The sequence below is a fragment of the Gobio gobio genome (assembly GCF_949357685.1).
Source record: "Gobio gobio genome assembly, chromosome: 22".
Classification (NCBI taxonomy): Eukaryota; Metazoa; Chordata; class Actinopteri; order Cypriniformes; family Gobionidae; genus Gobio; species Gobio gobio.
The window spans coordinates 36655072-36680343 of NC_137118.1; the positions used below are offsets into that span (position 1 = coordinate 36655072).

At 39.5% G+C, this 25272-nt stretch overlaps 1 protein-coding gene across 2 annotated transcripts in view; it reads right to left on the bottom strand.

Moving 5' to 3' along the window:
• Positions 1–4613: 4613 nt before the first annotated feature.
• igsf5a (immunoglobulin superfamily, member 5a) overlaps positions 4614–25272 on the bottom strand; it is a 32235-nt gene continuing 11576 nt past the window's right edge. The window contains exons 3-12 of one of the 2 annotated variants that reach the window (XM_079804774.1): positions 24616–24927; positions 17910–18191; positions 16090–16371; positions 14487–14768; positions 12963–13082; positions 12622–12723; positions 8880–8907; positions 8654–8742; positions 6871–6911; positions 4614–5802 (exon numbers count right to left, since the gene is read on the bottom strand). In XM_079804774.1, the coding sequence (XP_079660900.1) occupies positions 5743–5802; positions 6871–6911; positions 8654–8742; positions 8880–8907; positions 12622–12723; positions 12963–13082; positions 14487–14768; positions 16090–16371; positions 17910–18191; positions 24616–24927 (1598 nt within the window). In that variant the 3' untranslated portion in view covers positions 4614–5742. The remainder of the gene's footprint in view (positions 5803–6870; positions 6912–8653; positions 8743–8879; positions 8908–12621; positions 12724–12962; positions 13083–14486; positions 14769–16089; positions 16372–17909; positions 18192–24615; positions 24928–25272) is intronic. The other variant, XM_079804775.1, reaches the window with a different exon arrangement.

Here is a 25272-nt window from a genome sequence, read left to right on the forward strand (position 1 = left end):
TTAAAATCAGCAACAAAATCTCAGGTGAACTGTCACAAATGTTTTCTATGATGCTCAAATTGCGTAAAAAAGCTCATAATTCAGGTTGCTCCAGCCACCGCGCATGTGCGGTCTCAAGCTCGTGTCATGTTTCTATGGCAACCCGAGCTTCCGCTGTGATTGACTTTAATAATAATATGAATGAACCGTCTTATTTCTTAAAGTTTTGGTGGTCAGACTCGGCTCACAGAGATTATAGCAAATAAATAATGCGGACGTCAGCGGCCTCCGAACGAGCAATCGTTATTATAGTTCAAAAAGGCAAACAGTCAAAGTTATTATGCGAGTTAACTTGGCGAAATGCAAATCTGCAAAGTCGCATTTGTCATCCGTCACCGTGACATAAAGTGGACTTTTAAAGCTGAAATGATGAGTGAATTTAGCATGCTTGGAATAACAAGAGAGGAATAACATGGATTTAGTTTTTTGGCAAGGATGTAATGCATCACAAGTAACGTTACAAGAAAGGGAGACGACGGCTAGGTAAGACAAAAAGTTATATTTTTCATAACTTGTTTATTGACTTGTTAATATCAGTTATTGTGGAATATGTGACAGTCGGGTCCATTCGGGTCTGTGTCTTCCCGCCGGGTTCGGTTCCAGCTTTTAAATAATAGACGGGTCCAGGTCGGTTCCGGGTACAAAATTTTTGGCATTTCTCGGATCTGCACGGGTCCGGGTCCAGCTTTTGAAATAATAGACGGGTCCGGGTCGGTTCCGTTAAGCACATCACGGGTCTCTTCGGGTTCGGGTATGAATTTTTGGACCCGTGAAGACCTCTACATTAGGGATATTAAAAAACTAATTCACTTATTGAATAGCTACCCGGGGCGCCAACACATTTAGCGGACGCCTCTGTAATCCCTAGAAAGCCTAGGCCAATCTAGATCTATACCCGAGACCCGATAGGGCCACTCCTATTGCACCAGACAAAAGGACACTCGGGCAGAAGTGCCAGTCGTTTACTAGATCTGGCCCTAGATCTAACTGTGGTTCTAGCGTAGTCTGATCCTGCATTCTCAAAAAACGTATACTGAGAGAGGATATAAACCGCCTTACCCCGAGGCGGCTACCAGTTACCAGCTTAAAACTAGGAGAAAATACACGCCTAGCAATACGCTACATACCCGCAGTAATGAGCGACGCCTTCCCAGAGATACTCTTTTTTTTTTTTTTTTTAAACCTTGGGAGGTTAAAAACTGTATTCCCCACAGCGAGCAGTTACAGCTCTTAAATATAACTGTCATATCCTTTGCTGGCTCTCTACTAGCAACACTAGCTCACCATGGAGCCCAAGCAACTGGTGTATAATGATCGTTCTAGCCATCCTAACAGTGGAACTACAGGCCCTACAGAAATATCCACGATCCACAGCGATCCCCGAGGCCCTCTACAGGGAGCATGAGTCAGAAAATATATTCATATTTTTCCCTCTTATAGGGGACTTACCCACTCGTCTGCGGCGCGCCATGATATCCACCCACAAGCTTAATTCACCACATGAATGCTTAGGTGTACCACTACCATGGGCCAGAGGGGGCGCACTCACAGACCAGCCAGGCGGGCCCTAGCACATCATCGCGGACCCACCTAGGCCGGATGTAAGAAGCGCCTGGGGAGAGATAAAGAAGAGGAGTGAGGGTCAATATAGTTCTTAACTCACCCTCAGGGAGGAGACCCATCATGAACGCTGACTGCGTTTTGTGATACACAGCTCCTACTTCTGCCGGGAGTCCGCCTCTCTGTGCCCCACCCTCGACTGTGGGGGGCGCGCGAGAGGCAATGCTGGCCCTCGAGCCCCGTCACCGGTCCTCGGACCGTGACGCCTCCCGTCTGCCTGGGACCCGGATCTCAGTGGTATGCAGGTCCTTAGACGCTGCCAAATGCGCTATTCCTCCGCGATGCTGGCCCTCGGGCCCAGTCTCCGCCTGCTGCTCAACCACCGCATCAGGGAAACATCTCCTGATCGAGATCCCTCAGCAAACCGGCCTGGTGCACATGAAACACTGCCATGGTGTAAGAAGTATCACCGGGCTGACCTGCTGCCGTGTATGCCCTGCCATTAAAGCGACACATCGTTTAGGTGGCAGGGTTGGAGCTCTCAGCTTCCCAGATGCGCTTTGTTAGATTGCACACATCCCGCTGATGTCACACTGCTGATGTCAGTGAATATGAGCCGAATATAGGTTATTCCATGCCCCCTCGATCTAAATAGGAAGATCAGGAAGGAATGAAAGCCCAACTAAGCCGATGATTATGGCTGGGGAGAAATCGATCGTTTAATCCAACACGAGCGATCTCTCCTCTAACGCGGCAACATGGCGGCCGCAGCCCGCCTGCAGCGCGTTTCATAACATTCATCGGCTCAGCATACACAGTCGGTATGGCTGAGAAGATTAATCCTTCTTCTCACAGCCATCCCTAGAGCACTCTCAAACAAGTCTCGTCAGCCGCCAGATCGTCAAAGGGAAGAACGCCTTCCCGTGACGATTTAGCGAGCTCTATCCGGGAAACCCGTGACGTGCGTCCGCGCACAGCCTCGGCATGAGCGGGACTGCATCATCGGTCTCAGATGCCAGACCCTCTTCCCTCAGGAAGAGAATCAGACGAGAGCAGAGCAATCTCGGATTGAGAAACGCTCATATTATACAAACAAACAAACAGCTTGATAAGAGCTGACTGTGCATGCTCTTGATCCCAGTCTTGATGACATCATAGGCTGTCGCCGGTCAATAGGATTGCCGTGATTCGATAGTAGTTCAGACACCTGTCACGCTGGAGGCGTTCCACATAGCGTCAAGCTGACGCAGCGCAAGTTCCCTTTCGAAAGGGAACTTTGCAAACATTCCATACATATGGGACGTTCCATAGACATACTGATTTTCAGTGTTGGGGAAAGTTACTTTTAAAAGTAATGCATTACAATATACTCCCTAAAAAGTAACTAATTGTGTTACTTAGTTAATTTTTAAGAAAAGCAATGTTACGTTACTATTGCTTGACTTTTTCTCACCTGGGCTGGGCTTGTTTGCTTTTTTGTTTGGTTTTTTATAACAAAAAAAGTGATATATTGGGGCAAATGTAAAGACTCTTTCACACCAAAATTGAAAGAATAAGCCTCAGGCTGAAGGAAGTGCAAATTCCCACATATACAGTAGAGGGATATATATACATATACATATACATATATATACATCCCATATATACATATGCTGCTCAAACAAACCTTACAGCTGTGCTGCTATTCTGGATAACAGAAGAATAGGATACAAGATAAAAAGGTTTAACACTTACTTCACCAATAAAAACTAAATCAAAAGTAATTTTTGCTTATGGTTTAACTTAATCATTGAAGGTCAGCAGCAAGTACATTGGTCAATAAAGTGAAATTAAATGCATAAAAATTCTTTATTTAACATTATTGGAGGTTTACATAGTATTCTGTTTTTGCATTTGACTGATTTCATTCATTTTGAGGAATACTGAATCGTTTTTGTGCATGTGAGATTAGTAAATGCATGCTCACATTTAGTCTAGAACTACAATAACCATCATGTTTACACACAACTCTGCACTTATGATTTCTTTCAACTTGGGGACAAGAGAGCTGTCAGTCAAAAAATAGGAAAACAAAGTAACTTGCGTTACTTATTTGAAAAAGTAACTTAGATATTTTGTTGTACATTTTAAAAGTAATGTGTTACGTTACTAGTTACTTGAAAAAGTAATCTGATTATTTAACTCAAGTTACTTGTAATGCATTACCCCCAACACTGCTGATTTTTAATACTGTACAAACTGTATATTCTATCCCTTAACCCTAAACCTGCACATCATAGAAAACGTTCTGCATTTTTACATTTTCAAAAAACATAATTGAGTCTGATTTATAATAATTTGTTACATTTATATAGCGCTTTTCTAGGCACTCAAAACGCTTTACATATAGAAGGGGGGAATCTCCTCAACCACCACCAATGTGCAGCATCCACCTGCTCACCACACACCAGCTGATTGGTAGAGAGGAGATAGATTAATGAAGCCAATCGTATATATATATATATATATATGGGGATGAATAGGAGGCCATGATGGACAGGGGCTAGTGGGCAAATTTGGCCATTTTGGGATTTTTTGGGGATTTTTAATGACCACAGAGAGTCAGGACCTTGGTTTAACGTCTCGTCTCATCCGAAGGACGGAAGAGACGTCCTCATGGGATGTCCTATTAAGATGTTTTCCTCATGGGGACCTGATAAGCTCAAATTTAGGACGGTTTCTACGCAACAGTTTATAAATGAGGCCCGTAGTTTCCATGTAACATAACGATTTTTATACTGTACAAACTGTATATTCTGTCCCCTAACCCCCATCATAGAAAACTTTCTGCATTTTTACACTTTCAAAAAACATCACTTAGTATTATTTATAAGCTGTTTTCCTAATGGGACCAACAAATGTCCCCACACGGAAAAGGATTCTGGATATTGCAATCTTTGTGGGGATATTTTGTCTTCATAATGTAGGGTTTACCTGGATCACACTCACACACACACACACAGATTAGTCAAATTAATAAAAAATGTACCAAAAATAAGTTTATTGTTGAATACATAAGAATCTATGGTCACATAAATATGTTGTTATCAGACAGAATTTTCCAAAATTTTAAGGAGGATTTTGTCTTTTTTCCCCAGAATAAAATATCCAAACATCCTGAGAGGCAAAATAAGATATTAAAGGCTATATCTTGAATTATTTTAGAATGAAGTTAAACACTTTTTTCTTTTCTTTTTTCTTGTTTTAAGAAAAAAAGATTAATGAGATTTAAGCTTAAAACAAGGGGGGAAAACAAGACAAATCATTTCGTAAAACAGGTCCATTCTTGAAAGCAATTTTGCTGCATATTAATTATACCTAAAACACAGTTGTTCAAAATCATTATAAATCATTTTAGTGCTGTAGAAATGTGGGGGGAAAGTGCAGATAAGTGAAAACAACACACACGGTCTTTGTCAATTTAATCTGAATTCGATATTATGAAGTGATCTGAATCACATAGTTCCAATCTGTTTCATGACCCTTCACTGTATAAATAATTTAAGTGAGCAGTTTAAGCAGTTTTCCCCCTGTGGGGAGTTAAAGATCAGTGGTTTAGATTAATTGTTTAACCGCATCATGCTCCGTGAAGTATGATGTGTCACATAAGATGGTCCTCTCATGAAAAGTCTTTGGTTTAATTGTAAGCAGCTATAAAAACAGGAAGCAAAACTCTCACGGGGTGTTTTGTGCCATATGCTGATGATTTTATAATTATGGTGAAAACAGGATGTTGTCGATTAAAACAAACCTGCTGTGGATACTTTGTTCGTCTGACCAAACAGACACGGGTGGATTTTAACCAACCCCTCGACCGCCCTCATTTGGATCATGTTTATCTGTTAAAGCCCAGAAAATCTTAAACATGCACTGGTGATAAACAAACATACAGTATTCAATGAGATCCAAAAGCCTGAGACCACAGAGAAAATGCTTCTGTGTTCCAATAAATAATCCTGTGCAGGTGCTGAAATGAAGTCCATTGTGCTCTCTTTCTTCTGTAATTAAACCTAAAATGAAGAGTTTATGCACAAGAGAGAAGAAAACCAGAACACCTGCTGTCTGTGAATTCCAACAGAAAGGTTCACCAGTCAGATTTAGTCTCTAGACGATGGTCATGTGTCTGAGCTTCCTCTGATCGTCTTCAAGAAAGCCATCAGGCATCTGAAAAACCAAAGATTTGTATCAGATTTGGAGTCTTGGCAAATAATCATGCCAGTGAAATGCATGGCAATGTTGAAGTCAACATGAAAGACGCTCACGACCCATTTTACTTCCTTAATATGGCATATTTCACAAGAGAAAAAACACAGGTGTAAAGTGGATTTTAACAGAGTTACATTTTGATTAAAAAGATTATTACAGTGCCCCTATCAAAGCCACAATATGCAATTTTTCACCACTAGAGGTCGCTTATTCAAAACAAAGGTTTTGCTTGATGACGCCTGGATTTCGCTATTTCAATCCAAAAATCTTACATATTGTGCCTTTAAGCTATTTTAAAGGTTCCTAATTTTCTTTTGGAAGTCTAGTACAATAGGATTACACGCATCCAAGGTAAAAAAAACACTTTAATTTTCTCATTATATACATTGCAGCATGATCTCTTTTCTCACAGTGTCTGAAACGGTTTGATAAAGGATTCCGAGAGTCTGCTCTGCTCTGATTGGTCCGGGGGCTTCCTCAGCACTTGATATAGGCTACACAGTGATGCGAACAGTAACGATGGTGTCAGTTTTACCATGTCAATTCAATCCTGAGTCCTCAACCTTTTAAAGTGGAGGCAAAGTGGATTCGCAGTGCAGAAAAAAGCGCCTTCTCGACATGTCCACAACACGAATCTAACTTTTCCAGGCCTCAGCTGCGATTTCAGAGTTTGAGGCCGGGTCAAAATAGACGTTGTTCACAGGCAGCAATAAAGATCATAGGCTGGTAAATTTGTTACAAACTTACCTTTGTGAATTATGATCCTTAAAATTTTGTAGACCTTTTACTTTCATAAACAGCTATATTACACACTACATGAAAGGTAATATCCGGAATTAAAAAAAAGCATAATAGGGGCACTTTAATAAGAGCCTTTTCTTTGGAAATCTATTTTTGGAAAGAATGATTCATCAATCTTTGGAAATTGATGAATCATTTAAAACAAGACCTAAAAACATGTATTAAGGAAGTAAATAGGTGACGTTTTGGTTTCATGTTGACTTTAAGTTTGATCCGAGGCATCACCTGATGTTTGTTAGTATACCAGATTCCGTTGTTGGTGTGTCCTGCAGTAAAGAGAAGCAAAGATTTTTTTGAATATATATTGTATTTAAGATGATGGTTTGTAGCACAGAGTTCATTCATGCTTTCCTGAAACCACACATTAAAATAAATGACAATGAAAGAAAGTAAAATGAGGCTTCTTGTGTCGGGAAATGTCCGATTTTTGCACCAAATTTTGAATGCAATAATACTTATTTATAATTTCCATGTGATGTCACCCAACTGGAGGGCAAAACAAAGGCTTTACTCCATTGCTCGCCAGATATTTCCACAATGTTAGTATCAAGTACTTATGTAGTAAGACAGTGATATGACAAAAAGTAGCTTATTAATGATGCATATATATCCAGAATATAAACGCAAGCATTTAGAAAACCACTGTAAAAAAAATGCTTAACCATTTAATGCATTGCATTTATATTCTAAACTCAGCTGATCGCATATACAGTAGTATGCATCAATAATAATGCGAATACTGAATTTTATCTTTTGATATCACTTTTTTATTAACGTGTTTTTAACGTTAAATGTTTTAGAATGTCCCACTGTTTTTAGTAATTGAAATACTGTAGCATGTGCTGTATATGGATCACAAGTGGACAAAACTTGCATTTTGTTCACATATTTTTCTTTTGAAAGGTGATCTAAATATTTGTGGCTTCAAACAGTCTGTGCTGCAGTTCAATGGATTTTTTTCCCCCTCCACGCCAGTCATGTGACTGAAAACTATAAATTGTCACACTTACAAGCCATTTTTCAAGTTCAGCCAATTATATGTATTTAGGCTATTCATTTAAGTAATCCAGGCACTAATATTTGACGAGAAGGCCTGGCTCGCAGTCTACGCTCTAATTCATCCCAAAGATGTTCTATCGGGTTGAGGTCAGGACTCTGTGCAGGCCAGTCAAGTTCCTCCACACCAAACTCTCTCATCCATGTCTTTATGGACCTTGCTTTGTGCACTGATGCGCTGAGTTGCTGTTGTTCCCAATTGCTTCCACTTTGTTATAATACCACTAACAGTTGAGCGTGGAATATTTAGTAGTGAGGAAATTTCACTAATGGACTTATTGCACAGGTGGCAACCTATCACCGAACCATTCTTGAATTCACTGAGCTCCTGTGAGTGACCCATTCTTTCACAAATCTTTTTTGAAGCGTCTGCATGCCTAGGTGCTTGATTTTATAGGCTACACCTGTGGCCATGGAAGTGATTGGTACCTGAATTCAATTATTTGGAGTGTTCCAATACTTTTGGCAATATAGTGTATACAGACACACACACACACACACACACACACACATACATATTGGTATACCTCCACTCTAAAAAATATGGACAAACCCAGCCTTTGAGTTACATTTTTGTATGACATTTTTAACCCAACGGTTGGTTTTGTCCATATTTGACCCAAATTTCTGTTAAAACTACCCAGCATTTTTTAGAGAGTATCATTATGAGGACATTCCATAGGTTTAATGGTTTTTATACTGAGCTAATGACATTTTCTAGCCACTAAAACCTAAACCTACCCATCACAGAAACTTTCTGCACTTTTACATTTTTAATTAAAAAAACTAAACATTTAGTATGTTTATTTAGCAATTTGAATTTCAAGGACATCAGCATGTCCTCATAATGTAGAGGGCATGGCCTGAAACCTGAATACACACCACATAATGCAGGTCAAACCAGTACATGCAAACATATGGGATGATTGTGTGTTTGTTTATCCATACACACCATCATGTCCATCTGTAGTATATCCTCGGTTGTCCCGTCCTCGCACATCTTGTGTGACAGGTGTCCTATTCTGGGACTGGACTCGTGCCCTGAAACGGGAGCCCATACCTGTTAGCAAGCCACTTACAACAATACATTTAGAAAGAAATTATTGTACAATCTCACATTGTTTTATATTTTCAATCACTCTAAAATCCAAAAAGACACACAGGATCTCATTTCTCACCTCATGACCTCCTCTTGATAGCTTGATTCTGTAGAAAAGAAGAAATAAATGAGCTGATACCAGATTAAGGCCAGAATTACATAAACAAGATAAGTGGTTTGGCTAGTATCTGGTCCATTTATCTTATCAAAACTACACAATCTGACACTTTTTGATTTGGGATGCACTAATTCAACTAATCTGGCTTATATAATATAGTCAGAGATGGGCACAAATACATCAAAAAGTATTTAGTTACAAACAACAAATACTTCATCAAATGTTTTTAAATAAAATACTGCTGTGAAAAGTGTATTAAATTGAAATACAAGTAATTTGTCATTTGAAAATACAAACAAAAATATAGCTGCAAGCAGCAATGAAGCGGCCAAGCACAAAGAAGGCACAATACGTCGTGCAAGCATAGCTGGGCATTAGAACAACTGTAGCAATGAGCAATTAAAGGAATTTTAAGATGATTTTAGGCAAAATGCCTGAAAAAAATCATATACAATCCCTAGTAATGTGATTTAATGGTTTATCACTTTTGACCAATATGTGGCCCTGTTATGAAACAGAGTCAGGTGATCCGAGTAAGGTGTCAAGGACACATGTAAAGTTTGCTGTCAGTATGTCAAAGCATTGCAGAGATACAGCCTCAAGAGTCATTTTTGCATCATGTCTCAACTTTGTTGTTGAGGTATACGAAAACAATTTCGTCTATCGACACGAAATTCATAATTTTTTGTTGGCACGGTCTGAAGATGATGCGATTTAATTTTGGTGAAAATCGGACAAACGTTCTAGGAGGAGTTCGAAAAGGTAGGTTTTGAAATATAATTAAAATGGCGGACAGGAAGTTTGGCCAAATATGGCAAACTTCACTCTAAAAAATAAAAAGGTGCTATATGGCACCAAAAATGGTTCTTGGCTCATAATCATAGGGGAACCTTTTTTTAGTGCTATATAGCACCAAATTTGGTGCTTCAGTGGTTCTTCAGCGCTTCTTCAGAGGTTCTATATAGCACCTTAGTCAAAGAACCGCTGAAGAACGACTGAAGCACCAAAATTGGTGCTATACAGCACTTAAAAAGGTTCCCCTATGATTACGAGCCAAGAACCATTTTTGGTGCCATATAGAACCTTTTTTTTTTTAGAGTGTTGGTATCTATGTTCTATGGCATTAGATATATATTAAGACCAGTTTTATTACAATAGGCATATTTAATCAAAAAGTTATTAGCATTTTTGGAAATTTCATTATAACCTTTTGACCACAAGGTGGCGCTGTCCCAAAACTTTTTGAGTTCTGTAGGAGCTTGTGCCGAAGACGCATACCGAGTTCCGTAACAATAGGCCAATGTGTTCGTAAAATATTGCATTTTACAACAAAATGGCCTACGCCCAAAATGGCGTATCGTTTGGCTCAGCATGCTGAACCAAATCTAAAGAGACTAGTTTTGTGATTTTTGTTCAAAGCGCTAAGAAGTTATAAGCAAAAATAACCATTTTGTATCTCCAGACCACTAGGTGGCACTGTGCCAAAACGCTGCAGGTAGCCTCAGATCGTGGTTGTCATAAACACACAATATTAGTAAACAATTTTTACTTAATATCATTCGCATATTGTCACGGTTGGTTTCGGGTTTTGTTTCACGTTTATGTTTTCATGTCTTTTATTTTGTAATTTCATAGTCATGTTTCAAGTTGCTGTTCTTGTCATGTGATTCCCTTCCCTTCGTGTGATCATGTCATGTGCTTCCCTATACTCTAAAAAATGCTGGGTTAAAAATAACCCAAGTTGGGTTGAAAATGGACTAACCCAGCAATTGGATTGTCTTAACCCAGCATTTGGGTTTGTTTTAACCCAGCGGTTGGGTTAAATGTATGCTTAAAACAACCCAATCGCTGGGTTAGTCCATTTTCAACCCAACTTGGGTTAATTTTAACTCAGCATTTTTTAGTCTTATGTGTTATGTCCCCATTGGTTGGATTTATTTATGTGTCATATTCTGATTGGTTCCCTTGTTTCATGTGTCTTGTTCTCATTGGTTGTTTTTGTCACATGTTCCCCTAGTCTCTGTATAAATAGCCCTCATGTTTCCATTGTTTCTTGTTGAGTATTATCCCCTCTTCCCCTGTACCATTGTTGGTAAGTTCATGTTTGTTGTTCAAGCCAAGCCACGCCACGCCACGCCACGCCAAGCCAAACCAAACCTATGTTTATTGTATTTCTGTTCACATTTTGGATTGAATACTGCACTTGGGTTAGTTTGGGGAGACTCTTCTTCTTCTTTTGCCATTTTATGGCGGTTGGCAAACAAACGATAGGTGTATTTCCGCCACCTAGTGGGCTGGAGTGTGGACCATTAATAGAACAGGAGGAACTAAATAAATAAATGAAAGTAATAGTTTTTTTTTACCTTCTAAGTTCCATTAAACAGATCTATATTTCTTAAGTATCTCATTAAAGGGATAGTTCACCCAAAAATTAAAATTAGCCCATAATTAATAAAATCGGAGTTATATTACAAAAGTCCAGGCTAATCCAAGCATTAGAATTGGATTTATAGTTGCTCTGTTTTTGAAGTCCATAAAAAGTGCATCTGTCCATCAAATAGCGTGCTCCACGCGGCTCCGGGGTGTTAATAAAGGCCTTCTGAAGCAAATTGACGCATTTGTGTAAGAAAAATATCAATATTTAAAACTTTATCAAGTAAACTTTCGGCCGACCGCCTTCTGTGGAAAAGTGTTGAATGTTGAAAGTGAAACTCAAGATGCATACGTGATGTCATGACGAGCGGACCTGGTTGCGTTAGTCTTTCGATCGGCAGGGGAACTTTCAACAATTTTTCCATATATTGAACAGGGAAGGCGGTCAGCCGAAAGTTTACTTTATAAAGTTTTAAATATGGATATTTTCTTACACAAACGCATCGATTCGCTTCAGAAGGCCTTTATTAACACCCCGGAGCCGTGTGGAGCACGTTATTTGATGGGCAGATGCACTTTTTATGGACTTCAAAAACAGAGCAACTATAAATCCAATTCTAATGCTTGGATTAGCCTGGACTTTTGTAATATAACTCCGATTTTTATTCGTCTGAAAGAAGAATGTCATATACACCAAGGATGACTTGAGGGTGAGTAAATTATGGGCTAATTTTCATTTTTGGGTGAACTATCCCTTTAATGCATTATATGTTTTATGATGATTCAAGCCATTATTCAACAGTGTTTTAAGTGTAAGATTTCCTATCCCAATTTCTCTTGATTCTTCCAACAGAAATAGCCTTTCATTTTCATAAGCAGTACAATATATTAGTACATGCTCTACAGTTTCTGCTGATCCGCATAAACTACAATTCCCAGACTCATGTTTGCTCATTATATATAGAGAATCATTGAGAGCTGTGTGCCCAAGGCGAAGTCTAGTAATGATTGTATCTTTTCTTCTACTGCCAAAATTAGCTCGTTCACCTCCTACGTGGTTTTGAATATTATAAAGATGTCTTCCTCTTCCCTCCTCATTCCAAAGTTGTTGCCATTTCCCTTTTATTGCGGTTAAAATTTTGGCCTTAACTTCTTCCTTACTTAGTGGAATTTTAATTTCTAATCTATATGTAATAATTTCAGTGCCTGTTTTGCTAAATGATAATGAATAATGACATTCGGTGAATAATATCTGACAGTATTTTACTAGATACTTTACATTAAAGCAGGTTGACAGAGCACAAAAGCGGCTTCTTTGCTTGCTTCTGACCTTTTTCGCGATGAGCACGCCGGAACGGTTCCAACTGGTTGTCGCGTGATTTTCTTGCATCTAGCCAAAAAACTGATAGGCTTGATGGTGGCAGTATTAAGCCTGGTGATGAAAGTTATTATATGCGGAAATAAAATGACATATTTGAATAAGTATTTTAAATACAAAATACAGTCTCTCAAAGTATTTAAATTACAAATGACATTTGATTTTTTTAGGGGGAAAAAAACTATTACAAAATACTCAAAAGTAATTAAATACATATTTTAAATACCAAAATACTGCCCATCTCTGAATATACAGTAGTTTGAAAATTGGGATTCATCCCCTCAAATACTCACGTTTCTTTCTTCTCTTGCAGAAGAAAACAATTCCATAGATGATTAGGAACAAAAGAGCAGCAGCACTGAAGGCAACAGTGATAGCGATCAACACCGTCTGGTCTCTTTTAACAGGCTTTTCTTTAACAGAAAGTGATAAGAGAATCATGCATCCTCTTCATACTTAAAGGGATAGTTCACCCAAAAATGAAAATTCTGTCATCATTTACTCACCCTCAAGTTGTTCAAAATGTCTTAGCTCTGCTGTACACAAAAGAAGATACTCTATATTGCCAAAAGTTTTGGGATTTACATGCACATGAACTTTAATGACTTCCCATTCTTAATCTGTAGGGTTTAATATGGAGTTGGTCCACCCTTTGCAGCTCTAACACCTTCAGCTTTTCTGGGAAGGCTTTACACAAGGTTTAGGAGAGTGTTTATGCAAAATTTTGACCATTCTTCTAGAAGCGCATTTGTGAGGTCAGGCACTGATGTTGGACGAAAAGGCCTGGCTCTCAGTCTCCACTCTTATTCATCCCAAAGGGGTTCTATTGAGTTGAGGCAGGCCAGTCAAGTTCCTCCACACCAAACTCGCTCATCCATGCCTTTATGGACCTTGCTTTGTGCACTGGTGCTCAGTCATGTTGGAACAGGAAGGGGCCATCCCCACACTGTTCCCACAAAGTTGGGAGCATGAAATTGTCCAAAAGGTCTTGGTATGCTGAAGCATTAAGAGTTTCTTTCACTGGAACTAAGGGGCCAAGCCCAACCCCTGAAAAACAATCCCACACCATAATCCCCCCTCCACCAAACTTTACACTTGGCACAATGCAGTCAGGCAAGTACCGTTCTCCTGGCAACCGCCAAACCCAGACTCATTCATCGAATTGCCAGACAGAGAAGTGTGATTGGTCACTCCAGAGAACACGTCTCCACTGCTCTAGTCCAGTGTCGGCGTGCTTTACACCACTGTGAGGACACTACATTTTTAAACAAATATCCAAATAAATCTAATTAGTAAACTAAATTAACCATATAAACTAAATTACTGATCTAATTAGAACACCTGAATTCAAGGATTTGGAGGGGTGTCCCAATACTTTTTGGCAATATAGTGTATGTGAAGGAATGTTTGTAATCAAGCAGAATTCAGCCCTCATTGACTTCCATAGTAGGAGAAAAAATAATATGGTAGTCAATGGGAGGGCGAGATCTGCTTGGGTATACTACATTCTTTCAAATATCTTCCTTTGTGTACAGCAGAACAAAGAAATGTATACAGGTTTGGAACAACTTTAGGGTGAGTAAATGATGACAGAATTTTCCTTTTTTAGTGAACTATCCCTTTAAATCCCAACAGAGTTATCATTGCAATTAGCTCTATACTAAACTTCATGTGGCTGGATTGGTGTTTGCAGTGCCATCTAGCTGTTCCTGAAAGTAACTGTTCTGATTTGTGGTTTTAAAAACAATATGGAATCAAACCCTATTTACTAGAAATTATGATCTATTATATTTGACTCATAAAAAAAACCTACGTACTGACGGTCAGAAAGACAGTGTTGCTGTACGGGGTGTTCAGGCCAGGTACCGTGACCAGACACTGAACAGAAGAGTTTTTGACAGCAGTGACAGTCAACGTGCAGCTGGAGGTAAACAGATCTCCCTGTGTCACAGAGCTTCTGTTGCAGGAATTTGCCACTCCATTTACAGACCAGGACATGTTGGGCTCAGGATACCAGCCCACGGCCTGGCACCGGAACTCCGTCTGAGCTCCTTCCATTATGGTCTGATTTCCCCCTACGATCTCGACGCTGCCACGGTCTGGAGAAGAACAGAGCAGAATTATCTCTTCAAACACACACTCTGCCTTAATCACTATAGATTTGTGAGTTTGCATTAATGACGGTTCAGCCTGTTCACATGAACTTTAACGACATCCCATTCTTAATCTGTAGGGTTTAATATGGACTTGGCCCACCCTTTGCAGCTCTAACACCTTCAACTTATCTGGGAAGGCTTTCCACAAGGTTTAGGAGAGTGTTTATGGAAATTTTTGACCATTCTTCCAGAAGCGCATTTGTGAGGTCAAGCACTGATGTTGGACGAAAAGGCCTGGATGTTAGTCTCCGCTCTAATTCATCCCAAAGGGGTTCTATTGAGTTGAGGCAGGCCAGTCAAGTTCCTCCACACCAAACTCGCTCATCCATGTCTTTATGGATCTTGCTTTGTGCACTGGTGCTCAGTCATGTTGGAACAGGAAGGGGCCATCCCCAAACTGTTCCCACAAAGTTGGGAGCATGAAATTGTCCAAAATGTCTTGGTATGCTGAAGCATTAAGAGTTTCTTTCACTGGAACTAAGGGGCCAAGCCCAACCCCTGAAAAACAACCCCCACACCATAATCCCCCCTCCACCAAACTTTACACTTGGCACAATGCAGTCAGGCAAGTACCGTTCTCCTGGCAACCGCCAAACCCAGACACATCCATCGAATTGCCAGACAGAGAAGTGTGATTGGTCACTCCAGAGAACACGTCTCCACTGCTCTAGTCCAGTGGCGGCGTGCTTTACACCACTGTCAGGACACTACATTTTCAAACATATATCCAAATAAATCTAATTAGTAAACTAAATTAACCATATAAACTAAATTACTGATCTAATTAGAACACCTGAATTCAAGGATTTGGAGGGGTGTCCCAATACTTTTTGGCAATATATGTGAAGGAATGTTTGTAATCAAGCAGAACTCAGCCCTCATTGACTTCCATAGTAGGAGAAAAAGTAATATGGTAGTCAATGGGAGGGCGAGATCTGCTTGGGTATACTACATTCTTTCAAATATCTTCCTTTGTGTACAGCAGAACAAAGAAATGTATACAGGTTTGGAACAACTTTAGGGTGAGTAAATGATGACAGAATTTTCCTTTTTTAGTGAACTATCCCTTTAAATCCCAACAGAGTTATCATTGCAATTAGCTCTATACTAAACTTCATGTGGCTGGATTGGTGTTTGCAGTGCCATCTAGCTGTTCCTGAAAGTAACTGTTCTGATTTGTGGTTTTAAAAACAATATGGAATCAAACCCTATTTACTAGAAATTATGATCTATTATATTTGACTCATAAAAAAAACCTACGTACTGACGGTCAGAAAGACAGTGTTGCTGTACGGGGTGTTCAGGCCAGGTACCGTGACCAGACACTGAACAGAAGAGTTTTTGACAGCAGTGACAGTCAACGTGCAGCTGGAGGTAAACAGATCTCCCTGTGTCACAGAGCTTCTGTTGCAGGAATTTGCCACTCCATTTACAGACCAGGACATGTTGGGCTCAGGATACCAGCCCACGGCCTGGCACCGGAACTCCGTCTGAGCTCCTTCCATTATGGTCTGATTTCCCCCTACGATCTCGACGCTGCCACGGTCTGGAGAAGAACAGAGCAGAATTATCTCTTCAAACACACACTCTGCCTTAGTCACTATAGATTTGTGAGTTTGCATTAATGACGGTTCAGCCTGTTCACATGAACTTTAACGACATCCCATTCTTAATCTGTAGGGTTTAATATGGACTTGGCCCACCCTTTGCAGCTCTAACACCTTCAACTTATCTAGGAAGGCTTTCCACAAGGTTTAGGAGAGTGTTTATGGAAATTTTTGACCATTCTTCCAGAAGCGCATTTGTGAGGTCAAGCACTGATGTTGGACGAAAAGGCCTGGATGTTAGTCTCTGCTCTAATTCATTCCAAAGGTGTTCTATTGAGTTGAGGCAGGCCAGTCAAGTTCCTCCACACCAAACTCGCTCATCCATGTCTTTATGGACCTTGCTTTGTGCACTGGTGCTCAGTCATGTTGGAACAGGAAGGGGCCATCCCCAAACTGTTCCCACAAAGTTGGGAGCATGAAATTGTCCAAAATGTCTTGGTATGCTGAAGCATTAAGAGTTTCTTTCACTGGAACTAAGGGGCCAAGCCCAACCCCTGAAAAACAACCCCCACACCATAATCCACCCTCCACCAAACTTTACACTTGGCACAATGCAGTCAGGCAAGTACCGTTCTCCTGGCAACCGCCAAACCCAGACACATCCATCGAATTGCCAGACAGAGAAGTGTGATTGGTCACTCCAGAGAACACGTCTCCACTGCTCTAGTCCAGTGGCGGCGTGCTTTACACCACTGTGAGGACACTACATTTTAAACCAAATATCCAATTAAATCTAATTAGTAAACTAAATTAACCATATAAACTAAATTACTGATTACTGATCTAAAGCCCACATTGTCACTGTATGATAATTGAACTGAGCTAGATGACATCACCGTTTTCTCCGCAGCGGCTGTACGGCCGAATTAAACTCTGTTGTATTATTTTCCTGTTTAACACTGTGAATGTGAAGCTGCTTTGAAACAATCTGCGTTATAAAAAGCGCTATATAAATAAAGTTGACTTGACTTGACCACTGCATTCAACGCTTTGATTAGAACACCTGAATTCAATGATTTGGAGGGGTGTCCCAATACTTTTGGCAATATGGTGTATGTGAAAGAATGTTTGTAACCAAGCAGAACTCAGCCCTCATTGACTTCCATAGTAGGAGAAAAAATAATATGGTAGTCAATGGGAGGGCGAGATCTGCTTGGGTATACTACATTCTTTCAAATATCTTCCTTTGTGTACAGCAGAACAAAGACATTTATACAGGTTTGGAACAACTTTAGGGTGAGTAAATGATGACAGAATTTTCCTTTTTTAGTGAACTATCCCTTTAAATCCCAGCAGAGTTATCATTGCAATTAGCTCTATACTAAACTTCATGTGGCGGGATTGGTGTTTGCAGTGCCATCTAGCTGTTCCTGAAAGTAACTGTTCTGATTTGTGGTTTTAAAAACAATATGGAATCAAATCCTATTTACTAGAAATTATGATCTATTATATTTGACTCATAAAAAAACCTACGTACTGACGGTCAGAAAGACAGTGTTGCTGTACGGGGTGTTCAGGCCAGGTACCGTGACCAGACACTGAACAGAAGAGTTTTTGACAGCAGTGACAGTCAACGTGCAGCTGGAGTTAAACAGATCTTCCTGTGTCACAGAGCTTCTGTTGCAGGAATTTGCCACTCCATTTACAGACCAGGACATGTTGGGCTCAGGATACCAGCCCACGGCCTGGCACCGGAACTCCATCTGAGCTCCTTCCATTATGGTCTGATTTCCCCCTACGATCTCGACGCTGCCACGGTCTGGAGAAGAACAGAGCAGAATTATCTCTTCAAACACACACTCTGCCTTAATCACTTTGTTTGCTTTAATGACGGTTCAGCCTGTCTTGAAACATGGTCCACTTTAATTAAGAAGTAGATTATTATTGATTATCTGCACTTTGAGATGTAATCGGATAATTTCCCACGGGACAGCAGGACAGGTGAAAGCAGTGACTCACAGGTGTAACTGATAACATCACAGTTTTGTTTTGCCTTGTGCTGCACTTTGTACTTTCACTGTAAAATCCAACAGTTGTTTTACTAAGACTTTTTTTTAGTAAACTTTACTTAATGTCCAATAATTTGTTGAACTTACTTAAAACAATTTAGTAATCTTAACTATTTGCATGCTATGCCCTTGTTACTCAGAAAACCCAAGTAAACATTACTTGACTGGTTTGAGTACCATTTTGCCAAAGCAAAATAAAAATAAAAAAAACCTGTGGGGCAAAAGATTTTTGAGGCTGGCCAATTCTTAATAGACTTTTTACTAATTTCCTCCAGTTCTGCAGTCATCGTTCTTGGTTGCATTCACTCATTTTCCAATTATCTTGAATGTTATTGACAATACAACTAAACATTTTGGGAGAACGTTGCATGTTGACTTCAGAAGTTAGTAATATATATTATATATATATAATTAAATTAATGACATATAACATAACTATATTTCATGTCAAATAATGATCTTTTAACATTTTATTGGTAACACTTATTACATAAACTTTTAATTGGGTTGATATAATCCCTCTATATTTGTGACAATATCTTGCAACTGACCATGCTTGAGTCACACACAGACTGCAACACACAAAACACAACAATAGTAACAGGGTTTTTTGTTGTTGTTGGGTTTTTTTTCCTTAAGACCATTACAATTGTATTTGCTGTCGTTATTGGGGTTATACTAACAAAAGACAGCAAATAAAATGGTAAAATAAAGCCCAAAATAGTATAACAAAGCAATTCATTTATTCGTGCTGCAATGGATTCTGGGAGTACACTTCCTCAGATCACAGATAGAATTAAGTTGACAAAACTTAAATGGTTTAAGTAAGAACAACTTGATGCAATTAAGCTTACTTAATTGAGTGTTAAGTGCATTCAATGCTAGTTGAACTACTAAAAATACGTTCGCTTTACTTGAAGAAAATGTGGAAACCGATTGCACAGTTTTTTAAATCGCCATAGCTGAAAATGACAGATTAAAACTATGTTGAGAATAATAGTATTTAAGATGTTTGCAGAACATAATATAACACTGTTAGTTAAATGGAACTACTCAAGTAATCTTACTATTAATTCTTAAATAACATTAGTAAATATTCTAGAGTGTGTTAACTATTGGCATTATGTATTATTTAATTTACTTGGGAGGTGTTAGTTGTCTTTACTTTGAGCTGATTATTAAATGAACTTCAGTTTTCCCTTTAAGTGAAATAAGGCAATCGGTTTCCAAACTTATTTTTAAGTAAACTGAACTTGTTAGAATTTACAGAGTTCTGACAGATCGTGTAAGGCAAATGTGAATGTCACTTATAAAAATGCACCAAAGAATGAAGAAATCCTTGCCAAGTTCACAATTTCCCTATTATTTAGGCTTTCTGTTGATGCTTTTTCAAATTTAAATGTTGACACTGAAGACTCTGACATATGGGAAAAAACAACATAAGACTTATTATGAAAAAAATATTATGATGTTATCTTCAGATCTGACAAGATCTCCATTTAACAAGAACATGCTAAAAGGGAGCAAAATTAACTTTTTTTAAAAAATGAACAAGAATCACTGGATTCCTGAAACGGGTGATTTATTTTGCGGTTGGGGAAAATGTTTTGCTCTTTCATTGCTCAGGAGACTTAATGGAGTTCTTAGTTTTGTTTTGTTATATGAATAATTGTAAGGACCCAGCTAATTTATAAAAGTTTTCTAAGAACGTTTTGCTGAAGTTCCCATTGAGTTATTTCTGAATGTTCTCTGAATATTCAAAATGTCCAGTATATTAAATGTTTTAGAAACGTTTTATCTTGCTTATACGAACATTAAGGGAACATTCTATTTTATAATTATGCAAAAGTATGTGAATTTTACTTTTGAATGTTCTCTGAAACAAGTAGTAACGTTTAAAGAATTTGTTTTTTTTTTGTTTTTTTTAAAGGTAACCGAACTTCCAACTAAAACATTTCAGGAAAAAGTTCCATAGACAATGTATAAGTAACGTTTTTGTGCTATAGGGGGTTGAGAACATTATTAAGATCAGGTAATTTTGAATGATTTGAACATTTTATTCTATTAATGTTACTGGAAGAATGTTCCTCCATAACAACAGAAAGCTCTGAAAACGTTTCCTGTTAGCTGGCAAGAAATAGAAAGAAATTATTTTTTACATGTGTATAGACTAGAGCAGTGTTTTTTTCAGTGGTCCGGGAGGCACCCCAGCCCAGCACATTTTTTATGTCTCCCTTATCAGACACACCCAATTTAGGTCTTGCATCTCTTTTCATAGTTTTCAGTCACGTGACTGTCGCGGAGCCCAGGAGGGCAAAACACCCATTGAACTGCAGCACAAGCCTGTCAATTTTCCATCTTAAAAACAAAAATATGTGAACAAGAAGCAAGTTTTGGGCACTTGTGAACCATATACAGCACCTGCTCCTGCTGCAGTATTTCAATCATTAAAAACAGCAGGACTTTTTAAACGCTTAACGTGAAAAACACTTATTGGGTAAATTGCACTACTAAGGATTAAATTAAAGGGATAGTTCACCCAAAAATGAAATTCCTGTCATCATTTACTCACCCTCATGTTGTTCCAAACCTGTATGAGTTTCTTCGTTCTGCTGAACACAAAAGAAGATATTTTGAAGAATGTTTGTAATAAAGCAGATAGCAACCATTGATTACCATAGTATTTTTTTCCCTACTATGGTAGTCAATGGTTGCTCTATCTCAGGGGCGGCGAACTCCGGTCCTGGAGGGCCACTGTCCTGCATAGTTTTGCTTCAACCCTAATCAAACACACCTGAACAAGCTAATCATGGTCTGAAGGGTTACTAGAAAGCTACAGGCAGGTGAGTTTTATCAGGGTTGGAGCTGAACTCTGCAGGACAGTGGCCCTCCAGGACCGGAGTTCGCCACCCCTGCTCTATCTGCTTGGTTAGACACATTCTTCAAAATATCTTCTTTTGTGTTCAGCAGAACAAAGAAACTCATACAGGTTTGGAACAACATGATGGTGAGTAAATGATGACAGGATTTTCATTTTTGGGTGAACTATCCCTTTAAGCGAAGTTTAACGTTAATCAAGGATTTGTTGATATGGGTTTTATTTTTAATCGAATTGTGTTGCACCACTTAATTTTAAACACAGATTAACCATGTGCAGAAAGACCATTAGAATTAAAGAGCTGATTGGGATGAACCGACGCCAGGCTAAATAATTCTTATTAGTGCAACTCAACCTTAAAATGCCTTAATGTACCGTGATATTAAAAGAGTAAATTCAGTTTACACCTTTTTGATGATGCATACTATAGGCGAGTAGATAAGCCAAGAATATGAACGCAACGTGTTTTCTTTATAATGGTTTTCGATGGGGAAAACACTTAATGAGGAACCTTGTGTTGCATTAATATAAAGTATGCAACAATAAAGTTGAATTTGGTCTTTTAATATCACTGTCTTACTACATTAAAACTTGCTACAAACCTGGTAAAAAAAGAATTACTGGCGCGCAATGGAGGAAAGCCTTGTTTTGCCCTCCAGATGGGTGTTCCTATAATGGTGTGACGTCGCATGAAAACTATGAATTAACAAGCTGATGAGTTGAATCAGGTGTGATAAATGAGGGAGACACACTAAATGTGCAGGGCTGAGGTGCCTCCAGGACAGGTTTGAAAACCACTGTGCTAGAGTAATTTTGAAATATAAAATAATACAGATCAGGCATTATGACAACTGACAGGTGAAGTGAACAACACTGATTATCTCTTCATCATGGCACCTGTTAGAGGGTGGGATATATTAGGCAGCAAGTGAACATTTTGTCCTCAAAGTTGATGTGTTAGAAGCAGGAAAAATGGGTAAGCGTAAGGATTTGAGTGAGTTTGACAAGGGCCAAATTGTGATGGCTAGACGGCTGGGTCAGAGCATCTCCAGAACTGCAGATCTTGTGGGGTGTTCACGGTCTGCAGTGGTCAGTATCTATCAAAAGTGGTCCAAGGAAGGAACAGTGGTGAACCGAGGACAGGCTCATGGGCGGCCAAGGCCCATTGATGCACGTGTGGAGTGAAAGCAACTGGTTTCTGCTGGGAAACCTTGGGCCCTGCCATCCATGTGGATGTTACTTTGACACGTACCACCTACCTAAGCATTGTTGCAGACCATGTACACCCTTTCATGGAAACGGTATTCCCTGGTGGCTGTGGCCTCTTTCAGCAGGATAATGCGCACTGCCACAAAGCAGGAATGGTTCAGGAATGGTTTGAGGAGCACAATAATGTGTCTGAGGTGTTGACTTGGCATCCAGATTCCCCAGATCTCAATCCAATCGAGCATCTGGGATGTGCTGAACAAACAAGTCCGATCCATGGAGGCCTCACCTCGCAAATTACAGGACTTAAAGGATCTGCTGCTAATATCTTGGTGCCAGATACCACAGCACACTTTCAGGGGTCTAGTGGAGTCCATGCCTCGACGGGTCAGGGCAGTTTTGGCAGCAAAAGGGGGACCAACACAATATTAGGAAGGTGGTCATAATGGTATGCCTGATCTGTGTATTATAAAAGTAATATTGAATATCATTTGGAGTGGAAAAAAATTGGTGGGAATATTTGAGTTTCTATTGCGATCTTTGACTTTATCTTGGCAAATCTGTCAACAGTTTGGGACCTTGTTGAAATATTACGTGAAATTCCCATTAAGTCATTGTTGTGTAAAAGAAACAATTACTCCTGTTATTTAGTTGATAGATGTGTTTTGGTCCACAAGGGTTAATTTAGTGCTGATGAGGGCATTAGTTAGTGAAGATAGATTTAAGGAGACAGTCTCTGGGAATGTTCTAGCTGCATTTTACGCTCTGCCATGCATAAAATTGCTGAGTAATGCTTAAAGGTTGTAAAAAAGATCAGCATATGGATGTAGGTGCTGGAACTCACTTAGGCTTGAAGATGAAGCCTTAAGCAAGAAGGTAGGCGCTTTTGTAGAGTGTAATTTAACATTCAAACCATGACCAAAATCATTAAGGCTGCAGCCTTGCATCTGAGAAGCAGTAGTTTGAACACAGAGAGTTTTAATAAACGGACTCCTATCAAATCTGTAAACCCAAAGGCAATCTGTACAAAATGCAACCCAAGAATATACAACACAGTGGAAATGAGAGTAAAATAACACTAATTAAAAAGCTTAAATCATGCATTTGTGTTTGTCTGCTTTAAACGGTTTACTTGGATCCTTCTTAAAAAGACTGGAAAGGCCTGGATCATACGGTTTAAAAAGGTTCAGCTGTCCCAATGTAAATAAATGTACTTCAGTCACATGATCCTTCAGAAATCATTCTAATATGCTGATTTGGTGATGAAGAAACATTTCTTACTATTATCATTATTGAAAACAATATTGAAAACTGCCTACAACTAGAAACCATGGTACTTTTTTCTTCCCATAGTGCATCCTGGTGCCATGAGTTTCCCAGGTAAGCGGCGCACACTCACCCGGCCATCCACATGATGTAAAAGAAAATGTGATTCAGTAGCTCGTCTGTTGGATCGGACCACACCAAGCTTTGCTCCCCACGTGCATCAATGAGCCTTGGCCGCCCATGAACCTGTTGCTGGTTCACCACTGTTCCTGCCTTGGACCACTTTTGATAGTTACTGACCACTGCAGACCGGGAACAGCCCACAAGAGCTGCAATTTTGGAGATGCTCTGACCCAGTCATCTAGCCATCATAATTTGGCACTTGTCAAACTCGAACAAAAAATCCTTACACTTGTCCGTTTTTTCTGCTTCTAACACATCAACTTTGAGGACAAAATGTTCACTTGCTACCTAATATATCCCAGCCACTAACAGGTGACGTGATGAAGAGATAATCAGTGTTATCACTTCACCTGTCATAATGTTATGCCTGTTCGGTATATATATGTGTGTGTGTGTGTGTGTGTGTGTGTGTGTGTGTGTGTGTGTGTGTGTGTGTGTGTGTGTGTGTGTGTGTGTGTGTGTGTGTGTGTGTGTGTGTATCTTTCTTTACACTTGCTCTAATCTCACGCTCTCTCATATTTCCCATTCTGTCATATCTTTATACGCCAAACATTTTCCATACTCCATACGTCATTTGTTGAAGGTGTATCACAGTGGCATGATCAGTTGAAATGAGTCACAAAAGAGCTTCATACACTCACCTTGAACAGACAGTGTGGCCACCTGAAGCGCTCCACCCAAAACCTGACAAGTGACTTCACCAGCATCGTTCCTCTGCACGTTGCTAATTATAAGCTCCCATTTGTAATTTCCAGGCGTAGTGAAATCTGTGGCAGAAAATCGTTCTGTGCTGTTCAGCACAGCAGATCCTCCTATAATGGAGATAACCAAGAGTTTGTTGACTGTCCAGGACATGACAGATGTGGCCTGAGTTGAGCTGCAGTTGAACCGAGCCTTCGAACCACGAAGCACCACTGCATTTAGAGGCTGGAGCTGCACCTCAGCAGACACTCCTGTGGGGAATTTGACAAGAATCAGTTATTATTTATGCTGTGTTCCAGGCAGGTTTTTGAGCCCGTAAACTACGACTTCAAACCACGACTCACGACTTTGTAACGTTCCAGGCAAAGTCACGCCAAACTGCCTGAGAGCAAGGAATTGTGGTAGCTAGATGTAAACAAACCATGATGGACCGTACAGGGCTTATTTTCATTTACAATCATTTCTATTGCCAAAGGTGCTTACTCCTTGCTTATTTGAGGGAAACGGAGGAGAAACATATTTTTTATTAATTTATTCTTGCACTCAATGGACTGAAAAGTAGCTAACGCTAGAAAAGCTGCTGATAATGCATAAAA